At 39.2% G+C, this 21,935-nt stretch overlaps 1 protein-coding gene across 2 annotated transcripts in view; it reads left to right on the plus strand.

Annotated features, from left to right (window-relative positions):
* The window catches only part of nes (lysophosphatidylcholine acyltransferase 3 protein nessy), a 478,088-nt gene that overhangs the window by 373,309 nt on the left and 82,844 nt on the right, over window positions 1-21,935 (plus strand). For both annotated transcript variants that reach the window (XM_067140683.2, XM_067140682.2), the window contains one exon: window positions 5,297-5,441. In XM_067140683.2, coding sequence (XP_066996784.2) covers window positions 5,297-5,441 — 145 coding nt within the window. The remainder of the gene's footprint in view (window positions 1-5,296; window positions 5,442-21,935) is intronic.

Below are 21,935 nucleotides of genomic sequence, written 5' to 3' on the forward strand. Positions count from 1 at the left end.
TTTTGGTACGAGTCCTACATCCATTATTACAGCCTTATGGTCACCTATTCCTTCAATTACCTCAGTTTTATCAACAATTTCCCATGGTTTAACCAAGAATACATCTAGCAAGTTATTGAGATGAGTCGATTCTTGTACTACTTGTGTAAATCCTCCCTCCCAAATTAACTTGTTTGTCAGTTTTTGTTCATGGGCTTGTGTAAATCCTCCCTCCCAAATTAACTTGTTTGTCAGTTTTTGTTCATGGGCTTCACTTGCAGCTCCATTCCATTCAACTTCAGGCAAGTTTAGATCTCCCCCAATTATGACTATATCATTATTATTGTTTTTATGAGTATAATCTATTATTTTCTCAAATATTTCCATGTCTCTTTCCTCTCTTCCAGGCCTATATGTTCCTATAATTCCCACCTCCTTCATATTATCACAAACTAATTTTATCCCTAATATTTCATCCCTTCCATCAGTAAACCATTCATGTGAACAATAAGTTTCCTTCACCAGAATATACACCCCTCTCCCTTTTTATCTCCTCGGTCTCTACGATAGACTGTATACTCTTCTGGAAATACTTTTGTATTACCCACCCCTTCTCTCAACCACGATTCCACTCCTATCACCACATCAGTCTCATAAGATTCCATCAATGTACCAAATTTTAATTGTTTATTTACTATACTCTGACAGTTTACCAAGAGCAATCTCAGACCCCCTTCCTCCCTAAAACTTGACTGTTGCAATTGGGTAACATTTGACTAATGAGTTGAGAACGTCCCTGGAACCCAGATCCTTGTACATAGATCTTGATATCATTGGACTGAGCTGATATCAAACCTGCCAACTGAGAAAACCAACATTCTACCACTTGAGCTACTCGGCTTGGTTTATAATATATACTCAGAAGTTCTGTGATATGTGTTCAGATGGGAGAACCTCTCTTCTTCCAGAATTTGTATATAATGTTCTTTTTCTTCTTTAAGTATGATCATGCTGAGTTCTGCTTTAAGTGCGATCACACTGACTAGAACAATAATTAATTTCTTTTTAATTAAACCGGGCTAGTTGGCCGTGCGGTTAGGAGTGCGCAGCTGTGAGCTTGCATCCGGGAGATACTGGGTTCGAACCCCACTGTCGGCAGCCCTGAAAATGGTTTTCCGTCGTTTCCCATTTTCACACAAGGCAAGTGTACTTTAATTAAAGCCACGGCCTATTCCTTCCCATTCCTAAGGCCTTGCCTGTCCCATCATCGCCATAAGATCTGTCTGTGTTGGTGCGATGTAAAACAAATAGCAATAGCATTTTTAATTAAAATCTGTTCTGAGCAACAAGTTTGTCAAATGTTGATTATATCAGCAATTGTAATATATTGAAATTTTCTGTGTCAAAAGAAGAGTAGAGTAAAATAGTAGAACTTGAATTGGTGAGTAACTAATACATTCGGCAGAAGAATTCTGTAGTCAAAATTTTTGTGAAGTGGCCTCCACAAGCATTTTCATCATTAATACTGCAAGAATGTTAAATGTCTTCTCCTGTACACTGTCTCGATTTGATGGACTGGTAGATATCTCGCTTGCCTTCAGGGGCTGCGTAGCTGAGTTGGTAAGAGCCTTCTCAGTTCACCCAGTAGGACGTGGGTTTAGTTTCTCTAGAGGAAATCAAAAATTTAAGAAACAAGATTTCCACTTCTGCAGCAGTACTGTATCTTGTCCTGAGGCTCACTCAGCCTACATAAAAAATGTGCATCAGGTTAATTCTTGGGGCAAAGGCGGTTGGGAGTAGGGCTAACTACTCTATTCCACTTCGTGCCGAGATTAAGAAGTGAAAGCCTTTACCTTTCACTCCTCCAAGGGCCTCCGTAGCCTGTATAGAGAAGGCTTTGCTTTGCTGCTTGCCTTCATTTGTCTAATTTCTCACCAAGGTCTGCAAACCAGATCCTGTTTCTTCTGTCAGAAACCCTTTTTTTCAACTGTTTTTCTCGCATCAGTGTCGTTTTTGCAAGCCACACATCTTTGGCGATCTGTCATTGCTCTAGCTTTATCTTTCCTTGAGTGGCACATGTGACTCCTTGAACAGACTTATTCACTGTTATTCAGCTTTCTTTAATTATGATGATGTGCAGCAGTGTTCAACACCATCTTGCTTAACGACTACTTGAGGCATAAATTTTTAGTTTTAGTTTTGTACATGAGAATGCATCATGTGGTTTAGGATGAAGATTGTGTGTGTACATCTAATGGAACTTATAGAGTGTGTATATGAATCATACAGATAATAGGTCCTTCACAACATGGACAACAGCTAGACATGCTGGCAGTGACTCAGTCAGGTGCTGATAGGTCTCCACGGATATCTCGATCCATGTTGTCTGTAGTGTATCCCACAGCTGTTGAAGGGTGCGTGGCAGAGGAGACAGATGGGGAACATGATGATTGAGATGGTCCCACAGAGGTTCAGTTCGATTGAAATTGAGTTTGTTTGTGGGGCCAGGGAAGAACTTTGAATTCTTGATCGTGCTCTGCAGACACTTTTAGTTATGTGGCATAGGTCGCACTATATACCTACTTCACCAGCGCACATCATGGGGCATACATCATGGGCTACGTGCTACAGATGGTACTTCCAGCAGGTTAAATCCTTGGTCGCATTATATACCATGATGAAAGAACACATCTTTCCTAGGAAAGACATCCGAGCGAGTTGGCCGTGCCGTTAGGGACTATAATTAAGGCCATGGCCACTTCCTTCCCGCTCCTAAACCTTTCCTATCCCATCTTCGTTATAAGACCTATCTGTGTTGGTGCGATGTAAAACAAATTGTAAGAAGTAACAGGAAAGACAATCATCATGTACGAGTGGATGTGATTTCTAAGGATAGATTCATAACCAGATCAATAAAGAGTGCCTTCCACACATATGCTGGGATCTAGAGAATATCACAAGAACATCCCCCAACCATGACACTGCCCCCACCGCCTAGTGTTCATCCAGCAATGGTTGAAGGGGGTTTATTCTTTGGCATTTCTCATTGGAGACGCTGACGTCCATCTATTCTATGCAGCTGAAAACATGACTTGTCGGAGAAAGCTACCTGTCACCAATTGGTACTGGTCCAGTCGTTATACTGTCAAATTCCAATTGTTTTTGTTGATGCACCTGTGTTAGCATGGGTGCAGTCACCCTTCATGTACAGGGCCCCATTCCCAGAAGGGTTCACTGAACCATTGTGGTAGAAACATGTCTGAAAGCCCCATAGTTCATTTGGATGGTGAGCTGTTCCACTGTAGCCCGTCGGTTGGCCTTCATACAGCATCATAGTCGACATTCACCTCAGACATCAATGGTGTGTGTAGCTCCGTAGTTTCCATGATGGTTATTTACAGTGATGCCATTCATCCACTCACAGTAAACCTTTAATACAGAGGCACATGAACAGTTGACAGATGTCATTGTTTCAAAAATGCTGCCCCACTTGGCCCGAAAGTCAGTGATCATCCTTTTTTGCTACTCGGTTAAATCACTCCCCTTACCCATGACAGCCGGAAGTGCAATGTGTACAGCCCACCTGTGGATCGCATTATATACCCACTTCACCAGCCCACATACATCATGCGCTACGTGCTGCAGAAGGCACTTCTACCAGGTCGTCATAATAATTTGATTCGACTTTGTATATAGGTAATTGATTTAGCTAGTCAGCATATTTGGGAATATTCTAAAGACTGTAATGATTGCTGGAAATGGCAGCTATGATAACAACATAGAATTTCACAGCGAACACCTCGAATACAGAAAAAAATATTTTCCAGTCCAGGCTTGTTGGCCATGGTTGAATTGGGTTTGTAGTTGTCACCGTTTCATTGGAAACTGCATCCAGCATTTTCTTGAGATCTGCTCTTTGTGAAGGTCCAAACCTAATCTGACATAGGTCTCATAGTGCATTGGCAGTGCTGGTGGCTTCAGGTAGCCTATGCAGTGGCCTCCACGGTATGCACTAGCCTTGCGTCTTGGGAGGTGTGCTAAGTCCCAACTGACGAGCCCAACTTAGCACACGAGGGCGAAATGCAGGCAACCAAGAATGAGTTAACTGGAAAATTTATGATGTCCAGTAACGGACCATTATATTGGTATTATTAATCTGACTATTTCGTACAAGCCTAGAAAGTGATTCCTTCCAAATACAGTGGAGACTTTGGTTAGGAGTCAATCCCGTGATGTAGAGATAGTGTGTCTACCTCTTACTTGGAGGCCTGGGTTTTGATTCATGGCCAGTCTAGGGATTTTAATTGTGGACTGAAGGCTGGAACAGGGTTTGCTTTGCCTCATGAGACCAATTTAGGAGCTGTCTGCTATGAGAAGCAGTGGACTCTGTCAAGATAGCCAACCGGTATGGTTGAGGATGTTGTCAAGCTGATCACGTTGCATTTCAGTATTTGCAGGCTATCTTGCTAGCTAGCAGTCATTTTGGCTGGGCGAGGCCTTAATGGGCTCTTGCGCCGTGGGTTCAATTTTTTTATTTTTTATTATGGTTAGGATGGCTGTGAAAAAGAGGTGGTTTTAAAACATTTGTTCTGCTCTGGGATACTACTGTATGTCCCATTCTGCTCATTTATGAATTGAAAGTGGTCATTGGCCTAGCAGTTGCTTGTGTACCAGTTTGTATTGCTGTGTGTGGAATTACATAATTACATAGTTGGAGTTGGCTGTTTATCGACACCAAGAAATGTCATTTTCAGTTTTACGTACTCGGTATGTGCCACTAAAGGAAAGAAACTGGTAGTGATTTCAAAGATTGTCATTTGGCATTTGTAGTGATTCAGAAATATTCTAGTACCCTTATTATCTACCAATGCAAATATCAGCCCATACATTTCCTTCAAGAGCAAGCCCTGACCTGATGAGAGTGAACTACTTCAAGCATAGTTTTGTTGTTTTCTGTTTCCCTGTTGTTAGTTTGAGGCTTGTCAATCAAGCTCAAGGTTCACATTGCATTACATTTCCATTATTTTACTACAACAAGGAAGTTCAGAACAATTATTCCAGTTTAAAAGTGAACATTTTAAATAGATGAAAGTATAGTTCTTCAGCACTCTGTATTATTTATGAGTTTGTGCAATGAAAAGAAGAAATATGGCAAAAATGTTAATGTTGAGGAAACACGAAATCAGTAATGCAACAGGAACTTCAGTAGCAAAATATAGACAAGTTAATTATGAGTGTTTATGCCTGGTACAAAAACCATTGAGATAAGCCATTCTGCCATTTCCTGAATATAAAAATTTCCATTTCTTGTTTTCAGGTCTGACATATAATGGTAAATCAAAAGAGGGAGAAGCTTTATGGGATGGTTGTGCTAATGTAAAACTTCGTGTGTTTGAGGGTGCTTCCAAGTTCGGCCACTATATAACATCTTTCAACATTAATACCAACCATTGGGTTGCACAGTAAGTATTTGTTTTCACACATCTGATGTATACTTTTTATTGCTACAAAGACAGTTATTAATAGGCTTTCTGTTTCCAAGATAGTGTGTCTGAGATTGGTGACATTTAAGAGTGTTTAAATGTTGGCTCTTGATACTCCAGCATCTCTTAAAACTGTTAGCAATCAGAATTGACATTAAAGAATTATTGTTTTCCATGGTTTTGCATTTTCCACCAGGCAAATGTTGTACCTTAATTAAGGCCACAGCCGTTTCCTTTCCACACCTAGGTGTTTCCTATCCCATTGTCGCCGTAAGAACTATTTGTGTCGGTGGGATGTCAAGCAAGTTGTAAAAAAAAAAAAAAAAAAAAAAAGTAGTATTGTTACTAAGGAGGAGGAAGATTCATGTTTTAAGGGGCCTGAATTATTATTATTATTATTATTATTATTATTATTATTATTATTATTATTATTATTATTATTATTATTATTATTATTATTCAGCACTTCTTCACCTTGATGGGGAATGCAGTTATTTACATTTGGGTCACTTTTACCACTCTTTCCGGAAGATCCTTTAACCTGTGTACCCAGGTCCTGAACTTACTTCTTCCCGGAACTAGTGTGTTGTCCATGGAGTGATACATTTTGAATTCATGAGAAGATCAGGAATTCTTTGAAATATTCTGGTGTTACGCATTTGAGACAAATCACCGTGAAATATAAGATGGCACTTCTTCATAACAAATGAAAGCTTCACAGATTTAGAGTTCTGTTCTGCATTTGACCTCAGGCAATATTCACCCTCAGAATTTTGGCATAGGCTGAGGATCTTTCTTCGTAATTTCCTCTCTTTCATTTGGACTCTCTGCATCTCACTGTGGTGAGTGAGAGCCAAGCGTTCAGCAGCGTATAAGACTTCAGGGCATACTACTGTAGACATACTACTGATGGACAGCAGACAATGGCATAATGGTAAATGGGATAGAAAGTCAGGATGTAAATTTCACTATGAGGAAAAGTCCTCTCAGTTTTAATTACTGTGTTGATAGGGTGATAGTACCTCATGGGAATCACTGTAATTACTTAGGCATTAATATAAGGAATGATCTTCATTGGGGTAATCACATTAACGAGGTTGTGAAGAGATGATACAGATCTCTTCACATGGTTGTGAGGGTATTTAAGGGTTGTAGTAAGGATGTAAATCGTCACCACTAGATGGTGGCTTAATTCATTTCATTCGCGATCTGGTCGAATGACTGGAAACAGGCTGTAGATGTTTATGTTCAGTAAGGATTTAAAGCAGAGTGAGTATAAGTCTGTGGTAAGACCTCAATTGGAGTATGGTTCCAGTGTATCGGACCCACACTATGATTATTTGATACAAAAACTGGAAAACGTCGAAAGGAAACCAGCTCGATTTTTTCCTGGTGATTTCTAACAAATGAGTAGTGTTAGGAAAATATTGCAAACTTTAGGCTGGAAAGACTTGGGAGTAAGGAGACAAGCTGCTTGACTAACTGGTATGTTCTGAGCTGTCAGTGAAGAAATAACTTGGAATGACATTAGTAGACAAAAAATCACAATATGAAGATAAAGTTGGAATTCAATAGGCCAAATTTTGGTAAATAGCCATTTATAGTGTAAGGAATAAGGGATTGGAATACTTTATCGAGGGAAATGTTTGATAAATTTCCAAGTTCCATGGAAAACATTTAAGAAAAGGGTAGGTAAACGACTGATAGAGAATCTCCCACCTAGGTGACAGCCCTAAATCCAGATCATTGATTGATTGATTGATTGATTGATTGATTGATTGATTGATTGATTGATTGATTTTATGGCATGAGGCCCCCGAAGAGTCCTGGTGCAGGTCTTTCGAGTTGACACTGTATAGGTGACCTGTGCATCTGTGAGAATGAGGCCATAACTGTGATAGAATCTAATGCTAAAGATGGTGCACACACCTAGCCCCCAAGCCATTGGAATTAACCAATGTGAAGGTTAAAATCCCTGACTAGGTGGTAAATCAAACCTGGGGACCCCCGGGGTCAAAGGCTAGCATGCTAACTATTTAGCCATGGAGTCTGAAGATAGAATGATAGTGATGGTATATGGTTTGCCATGAGGTCGATCTGGACTGATAAGTGGGTTTGCAAAGGTTTAAAGCTGTTTCCATACATTTGGCCTGATATTTGAGAGCTTCGTTCATTTGCATTAAAGGAAATGATCTCTCCAAGGTACTTAAAATGAACACAACTTTTGATTTTTCCATATTTGGTATTGAGAAATGGTGAGGTGTTATGAGAGTCAGATATCATTACTTCAGGTTTTTCAGAAGATATCTGGAGACGTACAACTTCTGATGCTTCTTGTAATGCTTCAACCTGGAGGCAGGTGATGTTGGGGTCATGTGGCATCATCTCTAAAAGCAAGGCAGTCAGTTTTCGCTGCTTTGGATACAGCACTCAGCCTAATACCATTATTTAGCAGACTTCTCCTGCACTCATGGATGACCTTTTCAAGAACACACTTGAAAGGAATAGACGAGAGCCAATCTCCTTGATGAAAACCAGTCTTAATCTTAAAGGATCTAGAGATTTTCCCCATGAATTTCACTTGTGAATGGGTGTTGATCAGAGTTTGTTTTTTTATTACCATTACAGATGAGATAGATACTTTTTCATTACTATGTTAGTAGAATACTAACATTCTAAATAAATATTGTCAACTTGCCAGAAGTACTAGATATCAAAGTGATCGTAAGTAGCACATATCTCAACTAATAAGTTTCAAAATAGTAGGGAGCAGGTGTAGCAAGAAATTAGGCTTGTTTATAGCTCTACTGATCCCATAACAAGTTCAATCAGTCACTACTGATCTGCATCTAGGGCAGTCGCCCAGGTGGAAGATTCTTTATCTGTTGTTTTGCTAGCCTATTTTTAAATGATTGCAAAGAAATTGGAAATTTTTATTGAACACCTTCCTTGGTAAGTTATTCCAATCCCATACTCCCCTGCCTATAACCGAATGTTTGCCTAAATATGTCCTCCTGAATTCCAACTTTATCTCCATATTGTTGATCATTCCTACTTTTAAAGATACCACTCAAATTTAATTGTCTACTAATGTCATTCCACGCCATCACTCCACTGACAGCTCGGAACATACCACATACAATAAATCAATAAGAGTAAATTTCCAGCTTTTTGGTACTTTTATTTGCATTAAGCAAATCAATCAATCATACACAGTACATGTTTCATTCCATTTTGAACATCTTCAGCTGCATTACAATGCTTAGGTGAAATTACAAGGTATTCATCTTCTTAAAAACATCTTAATAAGTACCTTGTTTTACTTAAAATCTATGTGAATTTCAAAAATCGAAATGAATTAAAATCAATGTGGATGGTTGAATGGGGTGGTGAAATGGGAGGGAAATGGATTTACTTAAACTATGTCTATTCATTGGAACAGATGTTATAAAAAATGTTTTTGTTTCCAGCCCTTATCACTATGATATATGATATTCTGCTTGTCTACTAATAAGATGTTTTCGAAAAGTAATTTTTCCTTGTCACTCTTCTATATTTTACAAGGATGTTCTCTTCATTTGCTCCTTCCAAGGCGAATGTTGTTTGTTGTAATTTTATAAAAGTGTCTCTTGAATTGAATTAATTCAGGATTTCTGAAGCTAATTGCTGTCTTACTATTATTAAAATCTGAAATGAATTAAAATTGGGAATTGCTTTTTAAAAGCATGTTTTCACTCTGCACTAGGAAACCTAATATGTGAAAGAGTGGTGGTTGTGTTGTTACTTTGAACACTTTCAAACTTTATTGTGTCAACCGTCAAATATTCTTAATTATTTTAAATGGATCAGTGCAGCCAGATAGGGGTACTAGCGCCCTCAAATGATTATGCATCTCAAAATTTATCGTATCGGTATTTATTATATATACTGTAATAAAAATAAAAGGCAGTGTTCAAAGTTACCCTGCAATTGGGGTATCTTTGAACAAACATTTTTTTTATTGCAGTTCAAATGTAAACTCCTTGAGGGTAACTTTGATCAACAAGATTGTTTTTAAATGGAAATGGTGATTGAATAATACTCCATTTAAGATTAAATACCAAAAAAAAAAAACAACCCCTCCTGTCAATATCTGGAGCACGCAGAAACTTTACAATGTCTTCCTTACTGGCAATTCCTTCATCTGGTAAATTAGGCCAATAAAATTTGAAATCAGCTTTATGACTGTGACAAAGAAAAGCTAAATCATAAATTACTCCACTGTTACCATTACTGATATTTAGAATTTTCCCAACATAGTGCTTCACAGCTTTTCTTGCATGGAAACGAACTAAACAGAAATATCCTCTTTCTGGAATATTGGTAGCATCTGAAGAGTCTCTTTCAGAATGTGTATCTGGATCATCACAGATTTCCTGTTGTCCACAATCCTAATAACTGAGTTCTAGGAGCTGTCTCTCTTGTTCCTCATCAACACTCGTACTAGAAGAGTCATCTTCTTGCACAGAGTCTTATTTTTCTAGGGTGGTTTTGCCTGGTAATACATCTTCACCACTGATACTCCTCCCAGCCACAACATTAGTTCCTTTCTTCCTCTGTGTTTTCATTGGTTCATCAGCATTTCTCAATTTCTTCAGCATGTTCAGCACTATCTGTGACACAGTATGTGGGGGAGAGTGTATTTCTCCATTTTCAGAATTGTTGGAGAACAGATCTTGAATTCCATCCGGCAAGCGCATTAGTACTTTATTGGCATTGAGAGGTTGTATTGCACATTTGTTGAAACCGGAAATTAGATTTTCACTAGTTTCAGGTTGAGTTGGATATAGCTTCTTGTAAAGTTGAACAAGCAATCGTGGAAATTGATCTTTACTGAGTGTTTGCGATTTCTTCCATGCAGATGACTTCCAAGTGTCCAATACATTTTGCCAGTGGCGCTTTAATGGTCCATAAAAGGCAACATCAAGTGGCTGCAGCAAGTGAGTCCCATTTGCTGGCAGACATGTGAATGAAATATTGTTATCTTGTGCCAGTTTCAGAACATCTTGACTGCTGTGATTGTCACCGATTAACACTTTCCTTCCTGGAATGTTTCTGACAAATGGAACAAAGATGGTTTCGAACCAGTCACAAAATATAACTATAAATAAAATTATTTCAAGAATAAATGTACTGTGTCTACCTATTCAATACAATTATATTCTGTAGTGATTAAATCCTACATGAATTACAAACACTAATTAGGAACATGATTCGCCTTAGTTTTGATCATCTTCAGCCTAATAATAATCTTAAGGTCAAGCCTTAAATCTATTAAACATTAGAACTTAAAACTAAATACAATGGTCTTATGCTAAAAAAACTTTTTTACAAAAAGTTGTGGTTTAGGTGATATTTACATAGTTTACAATGTGTACACGGAAGCAATTGAAATTATCTTACAATGACTAGAAATTGTTAAAAGGGTAATGGAAATTTCTCCTACTGTATGGATGAAAGTTTATGCAAATGTGTTCACATTGACTAGAAATTGACCACAGCGTATTGGAACTTCTCCAACTGTATGGTTGAAACATTAGGTTAAAAGTTTATACAGTTGTGTTCATTCAAAAGTGGTTATGGTCACCTTATATTTACGACACTGTCCACTGTTCGGAACTTCTCACTATTCATATCCATTATACTTCTGTCTAACTTCCTCATCCTGGAGATTTTCTACCCTTATTAATTTGCGGACAGATTTCACTTTCTCCATCCTAGGCGTAGAGATACATAGTTCACTACAGATCAGATAGTGGTCTGTATCATCAAAAAATGCTCGGAAAACCCGTACATTCCTAACAGATTTGCAGAATTCGAAGTCGGTTAAGATATAGTCTATTATGGATCTGGTACCCCTACCCTTCCACTTGTAGCGGTGAATAGCCTTATTCGTAACTGCTAAATCCATACTACCACAGAAGTCCAGCAGATGCTTCCCATTCCTGTTAGCTTCCATATCTTCTGCACATTTACCAATCACCCTTTCATATCCTTTAGTTCTATTTCCAGCTCTCGTATTGAAATCACCCATTAGCACTATCCTATCTTTGCTGTTGACCCTGACTATGATGTTACTCAGTGCTTCATAAAACTTGTCAAATTCATCCTCATCTGCACCCTCACAATGTGAATACACCGAGACAATTCTCGTCCTAATTCCTTCAACTGCCAAATCTACCTAGATCATAAGTTTGTTTGCGTGCCTTACAGAAACTGTGATGCGTGCAATAGTATTCCTTGATGAACAGCCCTACCTCAGGTTCTGCCCTTACCTTTTTAACACCCATCAAGTACACTTTATAATCTCCAATCTCTTCCTCGCTATCTGCCCTTACCCGAATATCACTTACTCCTAGCACATCCAGATGCATCCCCTTTGCTGACTCTGCCAGTTCTACTTTCTTTCTTCCATAAGCCCCATTAATATTGATAGCTACCCATTGAATTCCATTTCGTTTGCCAGGTTGTTCCCAAGGAGGCCCTCACCTGTCAAATGGGAGTGGAACTCCATTACTCCCATAGGTCCGAGGCTTGCTTAAAATATTCTGAGCTCGATAAATTCATGAAGCAGGATGCCACGCTACTTACACATAGTCCAAGTGAGAATCTCTCCTCTAACGGGTTAGGGACCACCAGTGGATTCTATAGCCCTAGAGCCGCCTAAGCACAAAGAAGGCCATGACTCAAAATATGTCCGAGATGCCCACTTCCATTCCCTAGCAACTGGTATCCCGACTCTCAGGACCACTTGCTAGGCCACTCAGCCGTTGCCCAAGGTTCACAAACTAGGATGTGACTACGGTGACCCACACCATGAACCATGTTTCTTGGATTATTTATATTTTTTTATTTTATTGCATAATTCAACAGAATTCTTAACTGAAGTATTTGCTTATAACTGATAATGTGTTTTTAGGAATCTCTGGATGTATTAGGATATTTTACATATGGGGCTACCTCTAAAATGGATGGTGGGTCGTATAGGGATATTATCTTTATGGATTCTAGGCATCACTTTTGCTGTAGGTAGTCTTGGATTCATAGTTGTAAGTCTTGCTTTTTCGTAATTGTCAGATAAGAAAAGTCTTTTTTATTAATGATTTTAGGTCCTCCTATACATACAATTTCAATATATACTTTGAACTGGATCATTTCCATTGCGGATAACATAGAACACCTGTTTGATGGCTCTTCAGATGATACCAACAGCACAAAACTATACCAGGTGTATGCATAAGTCTTTTCTGGTTTCTCTAAGAGATGGTGCCAGTGAACAGTACGCAGTGTATGAATTACGAACACACACAAGCTGAGTCCACCAAACACTAGCATCTGTGTTGTGTCGTACAGTGATCATGCTGTTATTGTTTGCTGGTAGAAACATATGGTGAACATGCTCCATCGATTAGAACATGCTAGACATGGTCAACGTTCCGTCTCACACAGCAAAACCAATGAAAGACACCTTGAAATCTCTTGAATGGGGCATCCATCTGCACCTGCTGTACTCCCCTGACCCCGACCTGGCGCCGTCTGCCTATAACCTCTTTGCATCAATGGGGTACGCGCTCGCAGAGCAGCACTTCAGCAATTTCGAGGAAGTTGCAAAATGGCTCAACGAATGGTTTGCCGCAAAAGACGAGCAGTTTTTCTGGCAAGGTATTCATAACTTACCTGAAAGATGGGTGAAGTGTGTAGAAGCCGATGGCCGATATTTTGAATAAACAAAAAAATTATTCCTTGAAAATTACGTGTTCTCTTTACCACAAAAACCGGCAAGAACTTACACACACACACACACCTAGTTCCTAATATAGTATATCACCGGGCAAGTTGGCCATGCTGTTAGGGGCACACGGATGTGAGCTTGCATCCGGGAGATAGTGGGTTTGAATGCCACTGTCGGCAGCCCTGAAGATGGTTTTCCATGGTTTCCTATTTTCACACCAGGCAAATGCTGGGGCTGTACCTTAATTAAGGCCACGGTCACTTCCTTTCAACTCCTAGGCCTTTCCTATTCCATCATCGCCATAAGACCTATCTGTGTCGGTGTGACGTAAAGCCGCTAGCAACAAAAACAGTATTATATCATTGACAGCAATAACATCAAGTTATGATGAAAGTCAGCTCACAACTGGAGTAATTTTAATCTGCACACCAGGTTTTTATATAGGCCTATATACAGTGGTGGTCAAAATAATAGAGCCACCTGGCCAAGGTTTAGAATAAAGTGCAAATTTATTACTAGACATGTTTGTACTATGATGGAAACAAAATTGTACGTTGTACAGGAACCATTACAACAGTCACATTGTACCACAGTCAGTTATATAGATAACACAGCTGAAACTAATCAATAATATTCAAAATAATACCAGACCACAGGGTCAAAAAAATAGAGCCAATTGACACAAATATTTTGTACTTGATCTAAGTCTTATGAAATTTACAGGAACAGTCGTTTTTGCATAGGAGTGCATTAGTACTTCGTGGTGTAACCCTTATTTTTTAGGATTTCCCTGCACCTCTTACCCATAGAGTCGACTAAACGCCTGCATTCGTCGCTGCTGATCGCATACAAGGCTCTCTGGATTTCTTCCCAAAGTTTATCTAAAGACGTAGCTTTTGAGCGGTCAATTCTCTTGTCTACGATCTCCCATAAGTTCTCGATGGATGATGCGTCAGGGAATTGAGGTGGCCACTCTAATACTTCGATATGGTGATATTGAAAAAACTGCCTTATGATCCTTGCAGTATGCTTTGGATCGTTATCGTGCTGAAATTTCCATTTCAGCGGCATTTCTTCTTCAGCATATGGCAGCATCACATTTGCTAAGATGTCGTTGTACATTTCTGCGTTCATTATGCCGTTGATACGGTGTATTGGACCAAGGCCATACCATGAAAACCATCCCCATACCGTAGCACTTCCGCCACCGTATTTCACAGTTTTTAAAGTGTACTTGGGATTAAATTCCTGGTTTGGTGGGCGGCGCACATAGACTTTTCCGTCTGAGGCAAACCTGTTATACTTGGATTCATCGGACCAAAGGATGTTCCTCCACCAAATATTGGGTTTGTGTTCATTTCTCCGGGCGAAGGCCAACCTTTTCCGAACATTAGCTTTTGAAACGTGGCTCCTGTCTCGCAATGCGCCCATTCAATTTTGCGGATCTCAGTCGTCTTTGAATCGTTGAAGTTGATGGTCGAACATCATTTTTGTCGCTAAACAAAATGGCTTTCAGTCGTGGTGGTGACAAAAATGGGTTTCTTTACTTCCCTAGTGATGAGTCTGTCTACGCGAGGAGTAGTTACACGAGGTCGCCCCCTGTTCCCCACCTGCGGCTTTGTTTGTTTTGCCAGTCTAATAGCGTTCTGGACTCGTTTTCGCGAAACGTGTAAATCTTTGGCTATTTGATTCATGGATATCATCCCACTTTTGAACATCCGGAACATTACTATACGACCATCATCACTTGTATGCTCTGCTGTGCCCATCTAGAAGAATGTAAACAAAACCAAACGTCAGTTTACATACATAATAATATTGAGTGAAGGTTTGTTGACAAATAATATCGCTAGCTCCCAAAACAACTGCAAAAAGTCAATTTGAACGGGACTTCTGTAAAACGGCTCTGTTATTTTGACCCATAAGATTCTTACCTTTATGCCTCTTTTCGAACGTCTAGCTCAAACGCTTCCTTTCACACGACTACAGACAGCAGCGACGTCTTCCCTGATATTGTCTAAAAGGGACTGACAACACGGCACTCGTGGTGATTTTGCAAACTAATAGATATCCTAGTTCTTAATCTCGTCAATAGAGGTGGCTCTATTATTTTGACCGCCACTGTATATACATATAGAAGACAAGAGATTACATCTCAGGACTGATTTTAATTATGTGTCAATAATATGTCACCAGGACACTTCTGCAAGGTTTTAATATGCCACATGTTAAATTGTTCATTCAGAAATAGTGTTTTATTGTAACTTACGTTTTAAGACTTAATTTCCTCTGAAGATGACTATGAAATGGGTCGAAACATGTATGGTTAATGTAGATACAACATCTTTATAGAGGTAATGTATTGGTACATTGTATTGAATAGGAGAATGTTTTACATTTAAATTGATGTAATTGAAAAACTGTCAATATGGAATGAAATTTATACTGTGCAATGAGTTTGGAGCTTTTCTCAAAGAATGTGGAGCTGAATGTGGAGATCTTCTTTTGCATACAGATGTACGTTGGCTCAGTTGTGCTATACTTTTAAGAAGGTTCAGAAATCTTCTCCCAGGAATTAGGGAGTTTTTATAATCCAAAGGAGAATGTAATTGTGTGATAGAAGACCACCAGTGGCTGTTGAAGCTGTCATTACAAACTGACTGGCCTGCAATTTTCAGTTTTATGTCTATCACCCTTTTCTTTTGTACACAGGAGCTACTATAGCAACTCTCCATTCATTTGCTATAACTCCTTCATGCAAACAATAACCAAATAAGTACCATATCCCCAGAAATCTTATCAATCCAGCTGCTTTTCTAGTTTTCAAATTTTGTATCTAATTGTAAATGTCGTCGTTGTCATAGGTAAATTTTAATGCTTCTTTAGTATTAGTCACCTCCTCTATCTGGACATTATCCATGTAACCAACAATTTTTACATACTGCTGACTGAATAGTTCTGCCTTTTGAAAATCCTCGCATACACACTCCCCAAGGGGAGTGTTTCATTAATGATTTCTAGAATGTCCTTCTTGGAACCTGTTTTTTGCCTAAAAGTACCTATACATACCCTTCCATTTTTCACTAAAATTTGTATGACCGCCAATTATGCTTGCCATCATGTTATCCTTAGCTGACTTCTTTGCTAGATTCAATATCCTAGTTAGTTCCATCAATTTCTCCTTACTTCCACAGCCATTTCTATCTCTTGTTTCTTTCCAATCTGCGGCTTCTTCTTGGTCTCTTTACTTCTCTGTTATAATATAGTGGGTCTTCACCACTCCTTACCACTTTTAAAGGTACAAACCTGTTTTCACATTCCTCAACAATTTCTTTAAACCCATCCCAGAGCATGTTTAAATTTTTATTTACCATTTTCCACCGATCATAGTTACTTTTTAAAAACTCCCTCATGCCAAATTTTATCAGCCATAAGGTACTGCCTAATATTCCTACTTGTAAGACTTTCCTTTCTATCACATTTATTTTTAACTATGACAGAAACAGCTTCGTGATCACTAATACCGTCTATTACTTCTTTTTTTCTATAGAGCTCATCTGGTTTTACCAGCACCGCATCCAGAATATTCTTCCTCTAGTTCCATCACTTTCTGAATTAGCTGTCGTTCCCTTATTAACTTATTTGCCATTTGTTAGTCATGCTTCCTGTCATTTGCATTACCTTCCCAACTGACATTTGGTAAATTGAGATCTCCTGCTACAATCACATTCCTTTCCATATTGTTTCCCACATACCTGAAAATCTTATCAAATAGTTCTGAATCAACGTCAGCACTACCCTTTTTCTGTTCTCTACACTCCTAAGACATCAAGTTGCCTATTAGCTTGAGATATGAGCCTTACATTGGAGGAAGAGTGCTTTTAGGAACTTCATTTTTATGGATGATTAGTGTAGGAATAAAAAGCTTCGAGTTTTGCAATGCATCTGGATGATTTGCACTTGGAATTTAAACATGATTTGTGGAGTTCTTTCAGTTAGAAGATTCTGAACTTTGATGGCATTTCCATGTAAGGAAATGGAAACTTGCCATAATAAATAAGGAAGGAAGAGAGTTGCTGACATTCACTTGATTTCCTGCTTGTGAGTAGCACTTGCAGTACATCATGTGATTAGCAACATGATAAACTCATTGATGAATTACTGTTACATGTGTCTGGAAACAAATCAGCTATCTTTTGGAAAATATCAACTGTCTTGTCAAACAAAACTAGGCATGTAATTTTTACTGCACTGTTTAATGCCTATCAAGAAGCATAACTTTGAAATATTAAGAAATTAGCCATACCTGATCTGTCAAGGTGATAACAAAGAAGTGAGTTTGTGGAAATAAAGGGAGGTATTTTTAATTTCAAACGTGTCAAGTGTCTGGAAACAAATCCAGGTTTACAATTTTTTACTGCAGTGTTTAGTGTCCCTCAACAGGTGAAACGTCCTTATATATTAATAAATGATCCATACTTGGACTGGTTGTCAAAGTATCTGATAACAAATGAATGATTTTCAGGACAGTAATTGTGTTTTTAGTTTTTAATGTGTCAGGTGTCTGGGAACAAAACTAAGTGTACCATTTTTACTGCAGTGTTTAATGTCCATCAACAAGTGAAACTTGCACAAAAAGTTAGGCATACCTGGACTGGCTGTCAGATTGTCTTATTGCATTAGTATATCAGCAGGCCCACTTGTGGTTTCTGAAATAAAAAGTAGTCCTCAAACCTAAAACATTTGGCCTCTCCTGAAATGGAACTGTACTGTAATGTTTTCAACATTAAATAACATTAGACTTTTGGCACTAAGTGAGACTGTTTTCTATCATGGGTAGAGTCCTGCATGGATGCGGATATCAGCGGATTTATCCGCAGTCCGCAGATATCTGGAAAGTTAGTGTATTGGCGGATCCAAATTGTATGTCAGTACGGATAATGTTGCTGATAATTTCTAAATAATGTTATTAATTTTCACTCAGGTATATTCTTATTTTTACTTGTGGTTAGGTGACCCATGACAGTAGTATAGGAGAAGGCTCCTGCCTGCAATTAATTGAAGGGCGGAACAAAGGTCAAAACATCGGTGCCAGGTGTCAGGTCAATTGTGTTATGTTAACAGATCTATCCGTTTCAACATCTTGGGTGTAATATACTGTAGTTGAATATTGACAATACCCGCGGATATCAATTCTCGGATGCAGATGAAGGAAGTGCGGGTGCGGATAATATTTTGTATATCGGCGCAAGGCTCTAGTTATGAGACTCCTTTTTTTATTTTATTTTTTTATTTATTTATACAATTTACTTTATGTCGTGCTGACACACATAGGTCGTATGGCGACGATGGGATAGGAGAGAGCTAGGAATGGGAAGGAAGCAGCCATGGCGTTAATTTAGGTACATCCCCAGAATTTGCTTGGTGTGAAAATGGGAAACCTCAGAAAACCATCTTCAGGGATGCTGACAGTAGGGTTCGAACTCGCTATCTCCTGAATGCAAGCTCATAGCTGCGCGACCCTAATCGTACGGCCAACTTGCTCAGTGATGGGACATTTAAGATGCTTTTAAATCGGTTTGTGCAAGTGTTTACTGTCCATGGGATTGTTTGACAATTCATTTCTACATTATTGTTTTGTTTCCCTGCGATTAAAAAGCCAGCATACATATACAAAGAACTTAAAAATTATGCTGTAATAATAATATTACACTGAACCCAGCATACATATACAAAGAACTTAAAAATTATGCTGCAATAATAATATTACGCCGAACCCAGCATATGCTATTTCTGATCTTGAAATCACCAACATGCATCTGTGTAGAGCGGTATTTCTGGAGGTTATTTTAAGTGGTTGTTGATTTTATATGTAAAGCATTTGGAGGCAAGTTGTAAACAAAGGTCTAAGTGAATTAGATTTGGACATACAAAATCTGGCTAATACACAGCATATTCAAGAAATTGTGGCACTATCATTTATCACAGTACTAGATCTTCAAGAGGTGTAAGAATTGCCAAATGGTACTGTGTGAGAAGAAATTGTACAACTTGCATGCTACATTGAAGCAACATATATTGGCGGACATCCTGCAAGAGGAAGAAGGTGGGCAGTCGCGCCAAACTTTGACCTAGAGCATGGAATGTATATGAACTTGTACTCATTGGTCGACAATGTACAAACAATGCAGTGGAAGGTTTTCACTCTCAATTTCTGTGACAAGTTGTTGCTCATCATGTTAATATTGAGAGATTTATTCAACGCGTACAACAGCAACAGCCCAATATGGAGACTAGCCGCTCATTTATTAGGAGGCCATTTAAACGTAAAACAATCGTTAAGCAAAAAATGCATTATGAATCTTGCAACTCAACATAGTGTGATCAACAGAGACCAGAAGTTAGGCAAAATGCCTTTTTTATTTGGGTGTTTATATGGAAGTGTCAGAGACAAACATGTTTCTGTATGTTGGGGAATGGTAGGACCCGTTTTTATTTTGCCTTCGTTGCCTATTTTAGCTTCCATTAACTATTTGATAGATTAATGATTTTTATAACTTCTTTTGTGTTGTTGTGGATATTTTCTGCTGTTATTTATTGCACCCATAACACTAAGAATTTACAGGGTACATTATATAATAAAATTAATCAATGGAAAGTGAAAGAAAATAATATTCCATTGTGCTATGTTAATAATAAAGAAGACGATTTCATTTTAACTTAATATATCCTGCTACCGTATGCGACAGTAGACGGTACTACCTGCGACTGTCTGGCCGAGGGTTGGGCGGCCGTTACCAAACCTGACAAACTAAGGGAGAACAATGGCTATGGGCAGAGGAGTTCACCCTTAGGGGGCTTTTGAAGCCTTTGTGTAGGAAATGACACATAAATTCAACAGGAAGCTGCTGCCTTGCAGATGTGGCAGGGGACTGCTAAAGTTTAAGGGAGATAACCCTGACAGAAAATCTTCTCTAACATTAGGCCTAGCAAGTCAGTTGGAGAGTAATTGCAGTCAGTCACTTTCAAGGCAAATATGAGCCTTGGATCGAAGAACTCAAGACAACGACAACAGCTAGGTGTGTATGACGGCTTACAGCCTGAAGCTTCACCAGCTACAAAACCCAAATCAGACCCATTTGCCGGATTGGAACCTTGAATATTCTACCACTGGCAAATAAAACTGAAGAAATAGTTGATATGATGGAAAGGAGGAAAATTCTTATCATGGGGATTTGTGAAACCAAATGGAAGGCAACAGGAATAAGACACCTCCGTCTAGACTGTAAACTATATGAAATGGAGTGGGATTTACACTTCATGTCGTATCCTGGGGATTGGACAGGCTGGGTCTTAGAAATAACAAGATCACCTTCACACACACACACACACACACTCTCTCTCTCTCTCTCTCTCTCTCTCTCTCTCTCTCTCTCTCTCTCTCTCTCTCTCTCTCTCTCTCTCTCTCTCTCTCTCTCTCTCTCTCTCTCTCTCTCTCTCTCTCTCTCTCTCTCTCTCTCTCTCTCTCTCTCTCTCTCTCTCTCTCCTCTCCTCTCCTCCTCTCTCCTCTCATCTCATCTCTCTCTCTCTCTCTCTCTCTCTCCTCTCTCTCTCTCTCTCTCTCTCTCTCTCTCCTCTCTCTCTCTCTCCTCTCTCTCTCTCCTCTCTCTCTCTCATATTTTTCCCTTCACCTGTATTGAATAGATAGGCACTATCTAGTTCATTTATACCCTGTAATACAACAAGATCAAACACTACAAAACTTGGTAATTACTTAGCTTTTGATTGAAGATTTCTTCTTCCATCTGCGTCGTCTTCTTTCTTGACTTCTTCTCTGCACCTACGATACTGTAGTTGCGATGAGTGATGCAATGTTTATTTCAAGTGATGTGTAACTCCGGGGCTCGAACACAACACCCTCAAACTCCATCGTAGATCAGAATAGTCTATCTCACTACAGTTCTGTCCGCCTCCGTAGCGTAACGGTTAGTGTTATTAGCTGCCGTCCTCGGGGGCCCGGGTTCAATTCCCGGTACTGCCAGAAATTTAAGAATGGAAGGAGGGCTGGTATGTGGTTGAAATGGTACATGCAGCTCACCTCCAATGGGGTGTGCTGAAAAGAGCTGCACCACCTCGGGATGAGGACACGAGTTTTGCATTACTACAGTTCTGACTACAAGGGTATGTTTACTGATAGGATAGGCTCGCTATGACACTTGGCTTTCCTGACAAACAGTTCGATGTTCGTTCCCAGTCTTTAGACTTACGGCTATGACAAAGTGACTTATTCGTTGCAGCTCTAAGCCTTTGTACTAGCAGCCTGCTAACTATGTTGTACACAGTGATTCCCTCACTGCTTCACGTAACACTTTACAACTTCTGGACCGTTTCTTTCGATAACTTTTGGCCACACACTACTCGTTACGCGGCTTACTGCCACACACATAACCTACAAATTCTGCACTACTATGGCCTAGTCTTACAACCTGCCTACACAGCGGCTAACTAGATCTCCCTCTTTGTAGCACAGCCCACACACGTTGCTTGCTCAGTAGTTCAACAGATTCTCCCTTTGTGACGCACAGCCACACACATGTTGTTCACACGGTAGTCGGACAGATTCTCCCCGATTTGTCGAAGTGCTGTTCCCTATATTTTCTGTTTGAAACCTCTTGAAGCTTTTCCCCTCTACTTCTGTAGAA

The sequence above is a fragment of the Anabrus simplex genome, chromosome 2, assembly GCF_040414725.1.
Source record: "Anabrus simplex isolate iqAnaSimp1 chromosome 2, ASM4041472v1, whole genome shotgun sequence".
NCBI lineage: Eukaryota > Metazoa > Arthropoda > Insecta > Orthoptera > Tettigoniidae > Anabrus > Anabrus simplex.